Source organism: Anomaloglossus baeobatrachus, chromosome 3, assembly GCF_048569485.1.
Source record: "Anomaloglossus baeobatrachus isolate aAnoBae1 chromosome 3, aAnoBae1.hap1, whole genome shotgun sequence".
NCBI classification, from domain to species: Eukaryota; Metazoa; Chordata; class Amphibia; order Anura; family Aromobatidae; genus Anomaloglossus; species Anomaloglossus baeobatrachus.
In genome coordinates, this window is record NC_134355.1 from 425,848,324 (window position 1) to 425,867,424 (window position 19,101).

At 48.6% G+C, this 19,101-nt stretch overlaps 1 protein-coding gene across 6 annotated transcripts in view; it reads right to left on the bottom strand.

Moving 5' to 3' along the window:
* The window catches only part of CCDC150 (coiled-coil domain containing 150), a 209,808-nt gene that overhangs the window by 17,118 nt on the left and 173,589 nt on the right, over nucleotides 1–19,101 (bottom strand). For all 6 annotated transcript variants that reach the window (XM_075340359.1, XM_075340362.1, XM_075340361.1 and 3 more), the window contains one exon: nucleotides 16,088–16,279. In XM_075340359.1, coding sequence (XP_075196474.1) covers nucleotides 16,088–16,279 — 192 coding nt within the window. The remainder of the gene's footprint in view (nucleotides 1–16,087; nucleotides 16,280–19,101) is intronic.

The window sequence follows — 19,101 nt, forward strand, 5'->3', positions numbered from 1 at the left end:
ATCATGTTCCCCATTGTCTCCACCAGGAGGATTTAATTTTTGGAAATGAGGGTGTAGATTAGGCACAGCACCTTCTTCATCGGGGCCTGGATCCCAGTCACAAAGCTTCAGGCTATCTGCGCAGATCATTTCCCCTGTCTCATGGAACTCGCTACCTCAACACGTTAGATTATATGCTACACACGCAAGCTTCAAACTGAATCTGAAAACTCATCTGTTCAGAAATGACTATAACCTTCAATGACACCACCACCATACGTACTTGACGCTCAACCTAAACAATTCCTACTGTCTCCTCCCAAAAATCCTTTAGAATGTAATCCCGCAAGGGCAGGGCCCTCTTCCCTCTGTACCAGTCTGTCTATAGTTACTTGTATATGTATTCTGTATGTAACCCCCTTCTCATGTACAGCACCATGGAATCAATGGTGCTCTATAAATCAATAATAATAAAAATAATAATAACTTCCTTGTCTGTACTCATTGCAGCTTTGGAGCAGACCTCTGATTCCCAGGCTATAGTGCGACTGAACAGCTATGCAAACTCAACCATCTCTGTCACCCCATACTCAGCAGGGCTGGTGGAAACTTGAGAGCTGTTAGGAAGCAAGTGCGATTGGATTGACACCACAGAGGAATGGAGTATTTGGGATCTTGAAATTGGGGTGGAGGAGAGGCCACTTTATGGAGCAATTCAGATCCATTGAAGCAGCTGCTGATTTGGCCTCATCTACATTTGTTAGCGATGGTCGTGTCCATGAAAAAAGGGATCATATCAGATTATCCATGGGAAGAAGTACACCTGTTCTTTTTGATGTTATTTGTTGTTACAAAACGGTGACGCCTTAAACGCAAGCAGCCTGCTGCGGTTTCAGTTGCGCCCAGGCATCAGCTGCCATTTAGGCCTGTGCCTCGGGTTGTCCAGCTGGCTGCTTTCTCCTCCACGTCTAAGTGTGGAGAGGCAGTTAGTGCGCATGCGTGTGCCGATTTACTCCAGCCGCAGCCTAACTCCAGTGTTTCGCCTAGTGAGTATGCTCAGCCTGACTGTGCCATTCCTGAGGCTAAGTCTTCATTTCGGGCTACAGCGCATGCTCCCACACTTAGTGCGAAAAGCCTCTTTGCACAGGTACTTGCACTCCGTGCCGGGTCTAAGTCCTGTGTTGTGCATAGACACCATGCTAAAGCTGATAGTCTTTTTTCAGAGACTGTATTTCATGCAACTGACCATGGTCAGGCACTTACTGCATCAGAAACTAGGTCCGGTAATGAACTCTTTGGCCCTGCCCCTGATGTGGGGGGCCCATTTAGACCACAGGGCATCAGGTGTCCTGACGATGTGGCCAGGCCACTCCCAAATGGCTTGCAGAGGCCCGCCCCTATGACTTGTCACCTCATTATTGATGGTCAGACGATGACTGGTGAGGTGTTTGGGTCATGACAGCCATGAGGTCATCATTGAAGTTGCGGTTCCAAATAGGACACTAGTTATGCCACTCATGACGTATCACTCTGCTTTTGTCTCCAGGAGGTGCATTGTGGTCCACCCTGGTTTGTGGCGGACCCAGGTTATAAAAGGGGCTGGAGACAACAAGGAGGTGCGCAGTCTTCTATTATGCTCCGAAAGAGCACACCTCCATGTGTTGAACCCATTGCGGCTTTAGGCCAGAGGTAGGCAGGGATAGGGCGTCGATGCAGGCCGCCACCACAGTTGGTAATGCAGAATGGTTAAGACCAGCTCCTGTCCTACAAGTCCTGCTTGTGCAGCCCAGTGGCATTAACAGGCCTGCTGCTGCTGATGCGCCTGCTGTTCACAGGTGTGGCCCCAATGCACACGGTCAGCGTCCTGAATGGCCCCTGTGATGTTAACAGGGAGTTCCTGGGCTGGGTGGGCGTGTGGACCCTGTTACGCTAACAGGGCTCCCAGTCTCAAGATCCAAGTGGCGTCTAACTTGGTTCAGGCTACTATTAGTTTCATAGCCACACAGCTCTGTATCCTCCACCGAACCTTCCAGTTGCCAACCTCTCCTTTTCCATCTGGGAGCACGGTGGACACTGACTGCTGATGGGGATATATACCTTTCTCTTTCTTTTCTTATTAATTTTCGTTATATAGCGGTAACATAGTATATACCACCTTATCCAAATCTGCCAGTCCCACCGTAACAGATGGTGTTTCTTCATCAAATGTTACTTTTGCTTAACCACCAAACCCACGGACCAAAACTTTTTTCCCCTTTCCAACACACCTGTTCCCCTTTTCACCCGCATCTGTCCTTTTTCAACTCATTTTGTATATGACCAAAAGTGCAACTCTGCAGGGACACCGTACTCAATGGCATCTCAGCACAACAGCCAGCCCTCGGTCCCTCAGATGTGGACAAGTAAAAGACCATTTCCTCCTATCCATGACAAACCGTTGAGATTCACTCTGTGCAGCACTGATGTTTAGTGGAAAAACAGATCGAAGATTGCGTAACACCTTCTGAAGATACTCCTGTACACGTGCGTCCCTTTATATGGCAGGAATTATTTCGCCAAATTTTGTCTTGTACCGGGGATCTAACAGTGTGGCAACCCAGTAGTTAGCATTACTTCGAATTCCTACAATCCGAGGGTCATGTTGTAGGTAGTGCAGCAAGAAGATGCTCATGTGTCTTGTGCATCCAGGAGGACCAAGTCCTTGGTGTGTTGGTGGCAGAGAGGTGAGAATCGTGCCTCCTTCCTCTGCCCTCTCCCCCCAACCTCGCACAACCGAAATGTGAGCAAGCTCTCACTCATCTGCTGAGTCTTCCATGCCCATCGCAAGTTCGTCCTCCATTTCTTCATGGCTCCTGCACCTTCCTCAACAATTTTTGCTGATACTATGCGCCCTTGTTAATCCCTATCCCCCACCATAACTGCTGCCTAGGTGCCGCTTACCGTATGGACCTTGTAGATCTTATTATCCCTTCTGCATATGACTCCTCCTGTACTTCCTCACCTTCCTCTTGGACCAATACCTGACTCCGAATAATGCTTACAGTGTGCTCCATCATGTAGATGACCAGAATTGTCACGCTGAGAATGGCATTGCCAGTGCTAAACATCTTCGTCGACATTTGGAAACTGTGTAGAAGGGTGCATAGGTCCTTGATCTGACACCACTCCAGCAGCGTGATCTGCACCACCTCTGGATCAAGTTAGCCCAGGGTATACGTCATACCGTATTTCAGCAGGGCTCTGCGGTGCTGCCACACACGCTGCAACATGTGCAGATTCCAATTCCTGCGTGTCGGAACATCGCATTTCCGGCGTTTAACCGTCAGACCCTAAGACTTCCAGAACGATGACAGTTGTTGAGCTGCTGGGTGCGAAGGATGAAAGTGAGCACACAGCAGCGTGCCCGCTGCACAAGGCCACGTAGGCCGGGATGGTATTTTAAAAATTGCTGGACAACCAGGTTCAACACGTGAGCCATACAAGGCACGCGTGTCACATTGCCCTGAAGAAGGGTCGCAGACTGGTTTGCATCATTGTCGCACCCGACCTTCCCTGACTGCTGGTTGACTGTAGACAACCATTGATGAAACTCGGTCTCACTCTCCAGAGCTAACCGTCCACAATTACTCAGCGGTGTCTCACATTTCCCCTACATTTCAAAGTAAACATTTGACCGCCTGATGGCCTTGAGCTCTGCTGCCAGCATAGTAAGGAGGTGTGTGGGATTCCTTGGGCGCAGTTACAGGGAAGGGTGGCCTGACCACACAGGGTTTGGGCCGAGGTGGAGGACCCACACGAGGTTGAGGAGGCAGAAGCAGTGGAGGAACTTGTACATACAGAGGAAGGATTGACACACAAGTCGTGGGGATGGCAAGACTTGTACAGCAAACCCTTATCCATCTCTCACCATAGTTACCCAGTGCCCAGTCAGCAACATGTAACTCCCCTGTCCATGCTTACTGGTCCAAGTATCTGTGTTGAAATGCACCCTGTCACACACAGAGTTTCTCAAGGAATTGGTGAGGTTGAGTTCGACCTACTGTGGTAGCGCGGGCACGCCTTTCTTGGAGAAGGAGTGACGACTGGCCATCGGCTCTTGGGGCACTGCAATGGGCATAAGGTCTCGAAAATCCTCGGTCTCAAAAGGGTGTAAAGGCAGCCTTTCTGTTGCCAACAAGTTGCAGATGATGAAACTCAACCTCTTAGGCATGTCATGCCCTTCGAAAATCATGTAAAACATAGCGAGGGGACTCCAACCACAGTCTCCCTCGTTGCCACTAATTGGGCCACACACACCCCACTTGACTGGCATCAGTTGACCCCCCTTTTGAAAAAGAAAAACATGCTTTGCATGAAGCACTCTCAAAAATACGCGTGCCTTTCCCGTCCCCTGGCTGACCCAGGGGAAGAAAAGTCCTCTGAGAGCCATGACTTGTTCATCTTGGTTCTTTTCGGAAACACAGCGAGGGGACTCCAACCACAGTCTCCCTCGTTTCCACTAATTGGGCCACACACACCCCACTTGACTGGCATCACTTGATCCCCCTTTTCAAAATGAAACAGATGCTTTGCATGAAGCACTCTCAAAAATACGCGTGCCTTTCGCCTCCCCTGGATGACCCAGGGGAAGAAAAGTCCTCTAAGAGCCATGACTTGTTCATCTTGGTTCTTTTATCATAAGCGAGGGGACTCCAACCACAGACTCCCTCGTTTCCACTAATTGGGCCACACACACCCCACTTGACTGGCATCACTTGATCCCCCTTTTCAAAATGAAACAGATGCTTTGCATGAAGCACTCTCAAAAATACGCGTGCCTTTCACCTCCCCTGGCTGACCCAGGGGAAGAAAAGTCCTCTGAGAGCAATGTCCACATTGTCAGTGGACAGACACGTGTGCTTATCTGCCAGCAGACCCCCAGCAGCACTGAAGACAGGTTCCGAGAGAACGCTGGCTGCAGGACACGACAAGATCCCCAAGGCGTACGTGGCGAGCTCAGGCAATTTATCCAGATTGGAAGCCTAAAATGAGCAGGGCTCAAGTTGCACAATAATGGCATCGATGTTTCCTTGCATATACTCATATCTGTGTGTCCTCCTCTTTTTCCTTGTGCAGCTCTTTTGTTTTCGCATGAGTATATGTCCTTGTCACTTTCCCATGTGTTTGTGCTGTGTTGTGAGTTGTTTGTCACCTTTTGGACACCTTTGAGGGCGTTTTCTAGGTGTTTTTATGTGTTTGTGAATGCCTGCCATTGTTTCCTATGCGGTTCGAGTTCGGTTCGTCGAACGTTCGACGAACCGAACTCGAACGGGACCTCCGTTCGGCGAACCGACCTCGAGCCGAACCGGGACCGGTTCGCTCATCTCTAGTGCAGATGGGATCTAAGAAATTACATACCATAGCTGGCATATTCCTAGGATTTGCTGTGAATGTGTGAGCAGTGAGGGCCCAACCATCAGCACTTCCACTAGTTAGGACATTATCGTTTTGGTAGCCTTACTAGTACAACCACAATCCCACCAAGGACAACATCTGCATGGAGTGAGGTTGTTCTCCCCATGTTTGCGTGGATTTCCTCCGGGGTCTCCAGTTTCCTCCCACACTCCAAGGACATACTGATAGGGAATTTAGCTTGTGAGCCCCAATAGAGACAGTGACAGGGTGGATAAAAATCAATGTTTTTTTTAAAAAACAATCGGATTTTATTGATTTAAATCGGATGTTTTTCAATAAACTGCTTTTTGAGGAAAATATGTTACCATCCAAAGGTTCTTCCATCATGAGATAAAGCGGAGTTGTTTAACTCAGTAGAATAAAGGCTGTATATGTGTAACATTCACAATGCCATGCTCTTCCAGAGGTTTCTGTAGGATTAGTGGGCAGTTTCTCTCCTATATTATCACAGACGCTCGCTTTACTTACGCAGTTCTCAAAACTGAATTTGACTCCGCAGAGGTCCCAGCCTCTTCTTCACGGCAAAAATATTACAACATGAACAGAGTTGAGAAAAAGACCTTAATCCTATTGTTCTACAAACCTATGAATACAGAATCAACCCCCTTCAGTGCCAAGTCCAAGAAGTTAGACAATATGTTTCTGATTGTTTGGAGTGGAATAGATCTGCACAACACAAGAAGAATGTGAATCTAAGTGTGAGGAGGAGGAAGGGCAAGCAGACAAGAAAATGAAAGTGAAACTTTGAGCACAATACTGCAGCATAGCCACAGACAGATAAGTCTGGATCTGTTTGTGTGTACGATCTGAGGTTTATTACATTCTTTCCTTATAATGGCAGCAGGCCGTAAAAGAGACTCAGTTTGGGAATATTTTAATGAAGCTCCTTCGCCTATCGGTAAGGCAGGCATGTGTGCAAAATGCAAACGATGCAACAAAGAGATGCAAGGCCTGGTGGCGCGAATGAGGCAACATCATGAGAAGTGCGGTGATGACGATGACCAAAGAAACACTTCTGAACAGGCAGGATCTTCAGGTTGGTAAACATTTTTATTGAATCCTATTTCTAAAGACTGAACTGTCATGTGTGAGAAAAATTATATTTCTTATTATTACTGCATGTTACTGTCATTTGGTACAGTTATGAAGAAAAACAAATATTCCTTTTGGGGCAGGGGCAGTGATGTGTTGTGTACAATAAGCAGAAATTGTATAATAAACAATAAAGAAGGGAATTTTGTTTACTTACCGTAAATTCCTTTTCTTCTAGCTCCAATTGGGAGACCCAGACAATTGGGTGTATAGCTACTGCCTCCGGAGGCCGCACAAAGTACTACACTTAAAAGTGTAAGGCCCCTCCCCTTCTGGCTATACACCCCCCCGTGGGAGCACGGGTCCCTCAGTTTTAGTGCAAAAGCAAGAAGGAGGAAAGCCAATAACTGTTTCAAAAACAAATTCAATCCGATAACAATATCGGAGAACGTAACTTATCAACATGAACAACATGTGCACCCGAAAAACAAATACCCTAAGAAAAAACAGGGCGGGTGCTGGGTCTCCCAATTGGAGCTAGAAGAAAAGGAATTTACGGTAAGTAAACAAAATTCCCTTCTTCTTTTTCGCTCCTAATTGGGAGACCCAGACAATTGGGACGTCCAAAAGCAGTCCCTGGGTGGGTAAAAGAATACCTCGTGATCGGGCTGTCAGGCAGCCCTTTCTTACAGGTGGGCCACCGCCGCCTGCAGGACTTGTCTACCTAGGCTGGCATCCGCCGAAGCGTAGGTATGCACCTGATAATGCTTGGTAAAAGTGTGCAGACTCGACCAGGTAGCCGCCTGGCACACCTGCTGAGCCGTAGCCTGATGCCGTAATGCCCAGGACGCACCCACGGCTCTGGTAGAATGGGCCTTCAGTCCAGAAGGAGTCGGAAGCCCAGCAGAACGGTAGGCGTGAAGAATTGGTTCCTTGATCCACCGCGCAAGGGTGGATTTGGAAGCTTGCGACCCTTTATGCTGACCAGCGACCAGGATAAAGAGTGCATCCGAACGGCGCAGAGGCGCCGTGCGTGAAATGTAGATCCTGAGTGCTCTCACCAGGTCCAACAGATGCAAACCCTTTTCAAATTGGTGAACTGGATGCGGACACAAAGATGGTAAAGTGATATCCTGATTGAGATGAAAGTAAGATACCACCTTGGGAAGAAACTCTGGAATTGGACGCAGTACTACCTTGTCTTGGTGAAACACCAGGAAGGGAGATTTGCAAGATAACGCCGCCAGCTCTGACACTCTCCGAAGAGACGTGACCGCCACCAGAAAAGCAAATCTCCTTCATAGGCTCGAAAGGTGGCTTCTGGAGAGCAATTAGAACCTTGTTCAGATCCCAGGGTTCCAATGGCCGCTTGTAAGGGGGAACGATATGACAAACCCCTTGCAGGAACGTGCGTACCTTAGGAAGTCGCGCCAGGCGCTTCTGAAAGAATACGGATAGCGCAGAGACTTGTCCTTTAAGGGAGCTAAGCGACAAACCCTTTTCCAACCCAGACTGCAGGAAGGAAAGAAAAATAGGCAATGCAAATGGCCAGGGAGAAACTCCCTGAGCGGAGCACCAAGATAAGAATATCTTCCACGTTCTGTGGTAGATCTTGGCGGAGGATGGTTTCCTAGCCTGTCTCATGGTGGCAACAACATCATGAGATAAACCTGAGGCCCCTAGGATCCAGGACTCAATGACCACACAGTCAGGTTCAGGGCCGCAGAATTCAGATGGAAAAACGGCCCTTGAGACAGCAAGTCTGGACGGCCTGGTAGCGCCCACGGTTGTCCTACCGTAAGATGCCACAGATCCGGGTACCACGACCTCCTCGGCCAGTCTGGAGCGACGAGAATGGCGCAACGGCAGTCGGACCTGATTTTGCGGAGCACTCTGGGCAACAATGCCAGAGGTGGAAACACATAAGGTAGTCGGAACTGCGACCAATCCTGAACTAAGGCGTCTGCCGCCAGAGCTCGGTGATCGTGAGACCGTGCCATGAAAACCGGGACCTTGTTGTTGTGCCGTGACGCCATCAGGTCGACGTCCGGCATCCCCCAGCGGCGACAGATCTCCTGAAACACGTCCGGGTGAAGGGACCATTCCCCTGCGTCCATGCCCTGGCGACTGAGAAAGTCTGCTTCCCAGTTTTCCACGCCTGGGATGTGAACTGCGGATATGGTGGATGCTGTGTTTTCCACCCACGTCAGAATCCGCTGGACTTCTTGAAAGGCTTGCCGACTGCGTGTTCCCCCTTGGTGGTTGATGTACGCCACCGCTGTGGAATTGTCCGACTGAATCCGGATCTGCTTGCCCTCCAGCCACTGTTGGAAGGCTCGCAGAGCCAGATAGACTGCTCTGATTTCCAGAACATTGATCTGAAGGGTGGACTCTCTCTGAGTCCACGTACCCTGAGCCCTGTGGTGAAGAAACACTGCTCCCCACCCTGATAGGCTCGCATCTGTCGTGACCACCGCCCAGGATGGGGGTAGGAACGACTTTCCTTTTGACAATGAGGTGGGAAGAAGCCACCATCGGAGAGAGTCCTTGGCTGCCTGAGAGAGGGAGACATCCCTGTCGAGGGACGTCGACTTCCCGTCCCATTGGCGGAGAATGTCCCATTGTAGAGGGCGCAGATGAAACTGCGCGAAAGGGACTGCTTCCATTGCTGCCACCATCTTCCCTAGGAAATGCATGAGGCGCCTCAAGGAGTGGGACTGGTTCTGCAGGAGAGATTGCACCCCTGTCTGCAGAGAGCACTGCTTGTCCAGTGGAAGCTTCACTATCGCTGAGAGAGTATGAAACTCCATGCCAAGATATGTTAGTGATTGGGTCGGGGTTAGATTTGACTTTGAAAAGTTGATAATCCACCCGAAACTCTGGAGAGTCTTCAGTGCCACGTCCAGACTGTGTTGGCATGCCTCTTGAGAGGGTGCCTTTATAAGTAGATCGTCCAAATACGGGATCACGGAGTGACCCTGCGAGTGCAGGACAGCTACTACTGCTGCCATGACCTTGGTGAAGACCCGAGGGGCTGTTGCCAGCCCGAAAGGTAACGCTACGAACTGCAGGTGTTCGCTTTCTATAACGAAGCGTAGAAAACGCTGATGCTCTGGCGCAATCGGCACGTGAAGATAAGCATCTTTGATGTCTATTGATGCTAAGAAATCTCCTTGAGACATTGAGGCTATGACGGAGAGTAGAGATTCCATCCGGAACCTCCTGGTTTTTACGTGTTTGTTGAGCAACTTTAGATCCAGGACGGGCCGAAAGGACCCGTCCTTCTTTGGCACCACAAACAGATTGGAGTAAAAACCGTGACCTTGTTCCTGAAGAGGAACGGAAGTCACCACTCCTTCCGCCTTTAGAGCGGCCACCGCCTGCAGCAGAGCATCGGCTCGGTCGGGCGGTGGGGAAGTTCTGAAGAAACGAGTTGGAGGACGAGAGCTGAACTCTATCCTGTACCCGTGAGACAGAATGTCCTTCACCCAACGGTCCTTGACCTGTGACAGCCAAATGTCGCCAAAGCGGGAGAGCCTGCCACCGACCGAGGATGCGGAGAGAGGAGGCTGAAAGTCATGAGGAAGCCGTCTTGGTAACGGTTCTTCCTGCTGTCTTTTTTGGGCGTGACTGAGTCCGCCAAGAATCTGAGCCTCTCTGATCCTTTTGAGTCCTTTTGGACGAGGAGAATTGGGACCTGCTTGAGCCTCGAAAGGACCGAAAACCAGACTGACCCCTCCTTTGTTGGGGCTTGTTTTGTCTGTGTTGAGGTAAGGATGAGTCCTTACCCTTGGAGTGTTTAATGATTTCATCCAAACGCTCCCCAAACAATCGGTCGCGAGAAAAAGGCAAACTGGTTAAGCACTTCTTGGAAGCAGAATCTGCCTTCCATTCTCTCAACCACAGGGCTCTGCGCAAAACCACGGAGTTGGCTGACTCCACCGCCGTACGGCTCGTAGAGTCCAGGACAGCATTAATCGCGTAAGACGCGAATGCAGACATTTGAGAGGTCAATGGTGCCACCTGCGGGGCAGATGTACGTGTGACCGAGTCGACTTGTATAAGCCCAGCTGAAATGGCTTGGAGTGCCCATACGGCTGCAAAAGCTGGCGCCAACGACGCTCCAATAGCTTCATAGATGGATTTCAGCCAGAGCTCCATCTGCCTGTCAGTGGCATCTTTAAGTGCCGCTCCATCTTCTACTGCAACTAAAGATCTAGCTGCAAGCCTGGAGATTGGAGGGTCCACCTTGGGACACTGGGTCCAACCCTTGACCACGTCAGGGGGAAAAGGATAGCGTGTATCTTTAAGCCGTTTAGAAAACCGCTTCTCAGGATAAGCGTGGTGTTTCTGGATTGCATCTCTAAAGTCAGAGTGGTCCAGAAAATTGCTTAATTTACGCTTGGGATATCTGAAATGGAATTTCTCGTGCTGTGAAGCTGCCTCCTCCGCAGGAAGAGCTGGCGGGGAAATATCTAACATCCTATTGATGGACGCTATAAGATCATTCACTATGGCGTCACCATCCGGTGTATCCAGATTGAGAGCGGTCCCAGGATCAGAATCTTGATCAGTTACATCCGCCTCATCACCCATAGATTCGTCCCACTGGGATCCTGACCAGTGAGACGAAGTTGAGGACCCCTCATAACGAGCCCGCTTAGGTTGTCTGGGACTGTTGTCTGAGTCAGAATCGTCACCCTGGGGTGCATGTGACACCCCCGGAGCTTGGAAGTGTTCCAGCTGAGGGGGACCAGGGAGCAATGATGCCACAGTGTCCATGGTCTGAGTTACTGGTCTAGACTGCAATGTTTCAAGAATCTTTGACATGGTCATAGACAATCTGTCAGCAAAAGCTGCAAACTCCGTTCCTGTCACCTGGACAGCATTCACAGGTGGTACACTCTGGGTCACGTCCAGCAGAGGCCCCGGCTGTGCAAGTTGCACAGGGGCCGAGCACTGCACACAATGGGGGTCAGTGGAACCTGCCGGTAGAGCAGCCCCACATGCGGTACAGGCAGCATATAATGTCTGTGCCTTAGCACCCTTGCGTTTTGCGGACGACATGCTGTTGCCTCCTTGTAATCTAGGAGGGTATATAGCCGAGAATCACCAGCGACCGTACAGTACAAAGTATTTGCAAACACAAAATACTCAGTATACAAACGGCACAAGTGGGGGTGAGCCCTTGAGGGCTGCTTACCGCCCGCTGAACAGCGGGTATGAGGCCGTAGAATCCCGTGTCTGGGTCTCCCCGTCTCCCCTCTGCAGCTCAGCGTGCAGGCAGGAATGGCTGCCGGCGTTCAGTGAAGAGGGGCGGACCGTGGGCGTGCCACAAACAAAGTGCGGGAAACTGCGTCCTACTGTGCCTGGTGTGAGGGCTGGAGTATGTAAAAAAGACTCCAGCCCTCAGCGCTGATGCTCTGTACAGCGTCCCGCCCTCCTCCTGACTGGCAGGTGCGGAGGCGGGAACGAACGAACTAGGCCGCAAAAGCCGGGGACTGTAGTAATAAGCGCGGCCGTGATATATGCACGGTCAGCGCGGAAGTCCCCGGCGCACCACAAGTCCCAGCCGCGTCGCAGTCCCAGCGGCCGGCGCGACCGTTCTCCCTGAGTCTACCCACTCAGCTAAGCTGAAGTGAGGAAATGGCAAAAGCGCAGCAGCGCTATTGTCCCCGGCGCACTAACACACCCAGCAATGCTGCGGTGTGCGCGCGTATGCACGGGGACACAGAGTACCTTGACGGAGCAGGGCCATGTCCCTGACGATACTCAGCTCCATATCCAGCGGCTTCTCCAGGGGCTGTGGATGGAGCACGGTCTCAGTGCCTGGAGACCGGTAAAATCCCACTTCGCCCAGAGCCCTAATGGGGATGGGGAAGGAATCAGCATGTGGGCTCCAGCCTCCGTACCCGCAATGGGTACCTCAACCTTAACAAGCACCACCGACAGAAAGTGGGGTGAGAAGGGAGCATGCTGGGGGCCCTGTATGGGCCCTCTTTTCTTCCATCCGACATAGTCAGCAGCTGCTGCTGACTAAATAGTGGAGCTATGCGTGCGTGTCTGACCTCCTTCGCACAAAGCAAAAACTGAGGGACCCGTGCTCCTACGGGGGGGTGTATAGCCAGAAGGGGAAGGGCCTTACACTTTTAAGTGTAGTACTTTGTGCGGCCTCCGGAGGCAGTAGCTATACACCCAATTGTCTGGGTCTCCCAATTAGGAGCGAAAAAGAAATAACAGCATTGACTTTTTTTGTTTAGGGGAATTCATGGATTCTGGAAACTATCCACCTCCAAGATCACCATCATCCTGTTCTACAGTTTCAGAGTTATCCATCCAGGATAGTGCTTCATTAGCAGCAGCATCATCATCAGACACCCACAGCCACATATCACCATCACCCAAGAGGAAGAAAAAACCTTTACCTCCTGGAACCACCATAGATAGGTTTGTGATAAGAACTAGCAGATTAGAAAAAGAGTTGATTGATGAAAAAATTGCCCAGTTTATTTATGCAACAAACTCTTCTTTCTGTCTGACTGAGAACCCACATTTCATTAATATGGTTCAGTCACTGAGACCAGGATACAGTCCACCCAGCAGAGCTGATGTTGCAGGGAAACTGCTGGATCAAGTGTATGACAGAGAAATGGAGCAATGTGCAACAGCTCTGGAGGGTAAAATTGTTAACCTAAGTATTGATGGGTGGAGTAATGTCCACAATGATCCTATTGTATGTGCATGTATAACAACAGAAGAAGGTAAAGTCTTCCTTGCACAAACAACTGATACGTCAGGAAATGCACACACAGCAGAATACTTACAAGAAGTGGCAGTAAAAGCTATAATGACATGTGACCAAAAATTCAAATGTCTAGTACGCAGTTTGGTCACTGACAATGCTGCAAACGTATCCAAGATGAGAAGAGATTTAGAAGAGCAGGGAGGGAATACAAAGCTGCTAATAACATATTATTGCAGTGCTCATTTGCTGCACCTCTTAGCCAAAGACTTAAGTGTTCCAGAAATAAAGGCTAATGTTGTTGAAATTGATAAATACTTCCGTAATAATCATTTTGCTGCAGCAGCTCTGAAAAGGATGGGTGGAACCAAGCTAACGCTCCCACAAGATGTTGGATGGAACTCTGTGGTGGACTGTTTTGAGCAGTATATCAAAAACTGGCCTATTCTGATGACACTTTGTGAAGAAAATCGAGATAAAATAGATGGCACTGTCACGGCCAAAATCCTCAACATTGGGGTTAAGAGAAATGTTGAACATATGCTGAGCTTCCTGAAACCCATCTCTCAAGCTTTAAACAAAATACAGAAAAATAGCTGTTTTATTGCGGATGCTGTTGAAATTTGTAAGGAACTGAGTGAACACTTAAAAACAGAACTACACATGGACAGAATTAAACTACAAGCAGTAAACAAACGAATGGGACAAGCACTGACTCCAGCTCATTTTTTGGCAAATATTGTCAATATCCAATATCAGGGTCAAAACCTAAGTGCTGAGGAAGAGGAGTTAGATATGACATGGGTATCCAGCAATCATCCATCTTTAATGCCAACTATAATAAACTTCAGAGCTAAGGGGGAACCATTCAAGAAATATATGTTTGCTGAAGATATTTTAAGGAAGGTCACACCAGTAAACTGGTGGAAGTCACTTAAGCGCTTGGATTTAGAGACTGTTCAAGTAATGATTTCACTTTTAACAGCAGTAGCTTCTTCTGCAGGCGTTCAAAGAATATTCTCTTCCTTTGGACTCATTCATTCTAAATTGAGAAATTGGTTGTGACCCAATAAAGCAGGAAAGCTTGTTTTTCTTTGCCAGATTATGAACAGGAACAAAGAAGAAGATGATGATGAAGATGACGACAAGTGAGCTACAGAGGACAGCAGGGACAGTAGTATTTAAGTTTTTCATATGTCGGCTGGGCTGACAGTCTAAGTTTCTTAAAATATATATATATTTTGTTTAGCCAAATTAGTTAACAAACATGGATGTTTATTTAAGCAAATAACTTATGCTGTAATGTTGTTATTGTTTCAGTTGAATAAATCTATTTAAATTGTTATTAAGGTCAGGATTATTTTTCTCCTTCCTAAGTACAACAGAACAGTGGTGTCCAAATATGAATGATTAACCCATTAAACTGGGGAGAAAAAAGTAATATAAAAAGTGATTCTAAAAATCTTCATCTACTTGCATGTTAAAGTAGCAAGAACTAGTTTAGGTAGAAACTTTGATTTAAATCACTGATTTAAATCAAGCCTTAAGGTCCAGTCACACTAAGCAACTTACCAGCGATCCCAACAACGATAGGGATCGCTGGTAAGTTGCTAGGAGGTTGCTGGTGAGATGTCACACTGCGACGCTCCAGCGATCCCACCAGCAAACTGACCTGGCAGGGATCGCTGGAGCGTGGCTACACGAGTTGCTGGTGAGCTCACCAGCAACCAGTGACCAGCCCCCAGCGCCGCGTGGAAGATGCTGCGCTTGGTAACTAAGGTAAATATCGGGTAACCAACCCGATATTTACCTTGGTTACCAGCGCACGGAGCTACACGTGCAGAGAGCAGGGAGCAGCGCACACTGAGCGTTGGCTCCCTGCTCTCCTAGTTACAGCACACATCGGGTTAATTACCCGATGTGTGCTGCAGCTACATGTGCACAGAGCAGGGAGCAGCGCACAATGCTTAGCGCTGGCTCCCTGCTCTCCTAGCTACAGCACACATCGGGTTAATTAACCCGATGTGTCCTGCAGCTACATGTGCACAGAGCAGGAGCCGGCAGCACAGGCAGTGAGAGCGGCGGAGGCTGGTAACAAAGGTAAATATCGGGTAACCAAGGACAGGGCTTCTTGGTTACCCGATGTTTACTGTGGTTACCAGCCTCCGCAGAAGCCGGCTCCTGCTGCCTGCACATTTAGTTGTTGCTGTCTCGCTGTCACACACAGCGATCTGTGCTTCACAGCAGGACAGCAACAACTAAAAAATGGCCCAGGACATTCAGCAACAACCAACGACCTCACAGCAGGGGCCAGGTTGTTGCTGGATGTCACACACAGCAACATCGCTAGCAACGTCACAAAAGTTGTTCGTCAGCAGCGATGTTGCTAGCGATGTTGCTTAGTGTGACGGGGCCTTTACTGACTAGTGATTTAAATCGTGATTTAAATCAGTTAGATTTAAATCAAATCCACCCTGGACAGTGATGATTGCATCTATAAAGTGCTGTGAAATAAACAGCGCTAAGTGAGTGAAATAAATAATTAAATACAGCGAAAGCCGCAGTACAAGCTAGAATAGGGTTACAGAAACTGGCGATTATATATGTAGATATGTAATATGGTTTTCTAGACATCCTCTTAAAAAAAAAAAAAGAGCTGATAAAGTGCAGGTCAGTTTAAGCAAAGAGTCCTGCAGTGCCGGGTGAACCTTGTGTAAAGCATTGTAGAACTTGCTAAGTAGCGTATGCGAGCAAGGAACATGCATACAGAGAATAGCGTGAATATTTATATTCCTGCAGCTATTCTTCTGGCTGATTTTATACTTCTTTTTTTTCTTACTATTCCATAGACAGTACATAAAGTATAAGCATGTAACTTACTTCTATTTTTTCATTTTGCGGTTTGACCCCTTTGCCCTCTATGTGAGATTTCAGCTGTATTTTCAGGTTGCGAATAAGTTCCTTTTGGTGTAAAGTCTCTTTCTCAAGCATTGACTCCCTGTTTCTCAATTCTTGGTTTGTCCTCGAGAGCTCCGTTGATTTTGCGGTGACAGAGTCTAATGCTTTCTTCAGCTGTGTGGTATAGAACAGAATAAAAGGCAAAGATTAGAACAGCTAGCACTGACTATGAGATTTGCTTCAATTAAGAGCTACAAGCGCCAGTTATCTCAGTTATTCTTTAACTTTCACATACAAATTCTCCGATATATGTATAAAACACAGACTACAAATACATTATTTACATGTAAGAATGCAAATTGGTAGCAAATGAGGGGGGCTTTGAATACAGTGCAATAAAGATCCATTTACATGCACCAACTGGCGGCAGGATGCGACTGCCAATCGGTAAACCTCTACCAATTGACGATCGTTTGACTGCCTATTTACATAGGCAAACCAAAGCCAATGATGTGCACTGTGATCTCTATACTACATTGCTTGAGGCACATAGGCTGCCATGGTTCTCGGCAATGTGAGCTCTGTGTACAGTGGGTGATGCACCACTGAGAACAATGATCTTTTACTCTGCGCAAAAGATTATTTTACCAGATGAACGAGGGCTTTGCTTATAAATGGGGTGATCAGAATCTTGTTTACATGGCAATATAATCGAGAAATGAGCATGGTTTACTACACTCATTCATGATGGTCTTACATTGAAAGGGTCCATAAAGCCTCGGTTCAACTTGCGCATAGCTTCAGATGCGAGAGCATCGGAAGCAATATGCTAATGACACTCTGCTGCCAGTGTGAGTCGAGGGTCATGCGACTGTGATCAGATCTTGTGATCGGATTACAACTGCGGAGGAGACGGAGGGAGCACTTTCTCCCCGTCTCCTCTGCTGCCTGTCTCTGTGTACATCACACTGTGGTCGGATGACATGCGTGTTCAGTACAATGTTTCACACGCACCTATACACTTGTATGGGTGCGTATAAGCTGAGACTCACTGCCAAATGCAGCATTCTGCGATTAATTTCTCATGCCGATATGGCATGAGAAATCAATCGCAGATAGACACTGCCCCATAGTTTTCCACAGGTGAGAGTGCAATCCGATGTTCTGTCTGCTATGTTAATCGCAAGTGGAATCAAGACCTAAAGGGCGCTTTACACGCTGCGATATTGGTACCGATTTCGCTAGCGAGCGTACCCACCCCCGTCGGTTGTGCGTCATGACAAATCGCTGCCCGTGGCGCACAACATCGCTAACACCCGTCACACGGACTTACCTTCCCTGCGACGTCGCTCTGGCCGGCGATCTGTCTCCTTTCTAAGGGGGGCGGCTCGTGCGGCGTCACAGCGACGTCACACGGCAGCCATCCAATAGCAGAGGAGGGGCGGAGATGAGCATCAGGAACATGCCGCCCACCTCCTATCTTTCTCATTGCCGGTGAATGCAGGTCAGGAGATGTCCTCGTTCCTGCGGTATCACACATAGCGATGTGTACTGCCGCAGGAACGACGAACAACCAGCGGCCTGCACCACTAACGATAAAAGGAGCGACGTGTCAAAGAGCAAAGATTTTTCACGTTTTTGCGATCGTTGATCGTCGCTCCTTGGTGTCACACGCTGCGATGTCGCTAAAGGCTCCGGAGATGCGTCACTAACGACGTGACCCCGACGATATATCGTTAGCGATGTCGCAGCGTGTAAAGCACCCTTTAGACTCATTCTTAGACTGTATTTACACAGAGGGTGTTTGGTGCATAGTACTTTTCTAAAGTTTTAGGCAAGCATTTGAAAAACAAATGCTGTAAATTAAGAATGTTTTAAAAAATAAAAGTGCTAAAGATGGTGTCCTCTTTCAGAAAGAAGGGAATTTTGTTTACTTACCGTAAATTCCTTTTCTTCTAGCTCCTATTGGGAGACCCAGACAATTGGGTGTATAGCTACTGCCTCCGGAGGCCACACAAGGTATTACACTTTAAAAAGTGTAACCCCTCCCCTCTGCCTATACACCCTCCTGTGCATCACGGGCCCATCAGTTTTGGTGCCAAAGCAGGAAGGAGGAAACTTATAAATTGGTCTAAGGTAAATTCAATCCGAAGGATGTTCGGAGAACTGAAACCATGAACCAAAAGAACAATTCAACATGAACAACATGTGTACACAAAAGAACAAACAGCCCGAAGGGAACAGGGGCGGGTGCTGGGTCTCCCAATAGGAGCTAGAAGAAAAGGAATTTACGGTAAGTAAACAAAATTCCCTTCTTCTTTGTCGCTCCATTGGGAGACCCAGACAATTGGGACGTCCAAAAGCAGTCCCTGGGTGGGTAAAAGAATACCTCGATAAAAAGAGCCGAAACAACGGCGCCCTCTTACAGGTGGGCAACCGCCGCCTGAAGGACTCGCCTACCTAGGCTGGCATCTGCCGAAGCATAGGCATGCACCTGATAGTGTTTCGTGAAAGTGTGCAGACTCGACCAGGTAGCCGCCTGACACACCTGCTGAGCCGTAGCCTGGTGCTGCAATGCCCAGGACGCACCCACGGCTCTGGTAGAATGGGCTTTCAGCCCTGAAGGAATCGGAAGCCCAGAAGAACGGTAGGCTTCAAAAATCGGTTCCTTGATCCACCGAGCCAAGGTTGACTTGGAAGCCTGCGACCCCTTACGCTGGCCAGCGACAAGGACAAAGAGCGCATCAGAGCGGCGCAGTGGCGCCGTGCGAGACACGTAGATCCGGAGTGCTCTCACTAGATCTAACAAATGCAAATCCTTTTCACATTGGTGAATTGGATGAGGGCAAAATGAAGGTAAGGAGATATCCTGATTGAGATGAAAAGTGGACACCACCTTAGGGAGAAAGTCCGGGACCGGACGCAGCTTGTCCAATCCCGATTGAAGGAAGGAAAGAAACCTGGGTAAGGCAAACGGCCAGGGGGTGAACCCCCTC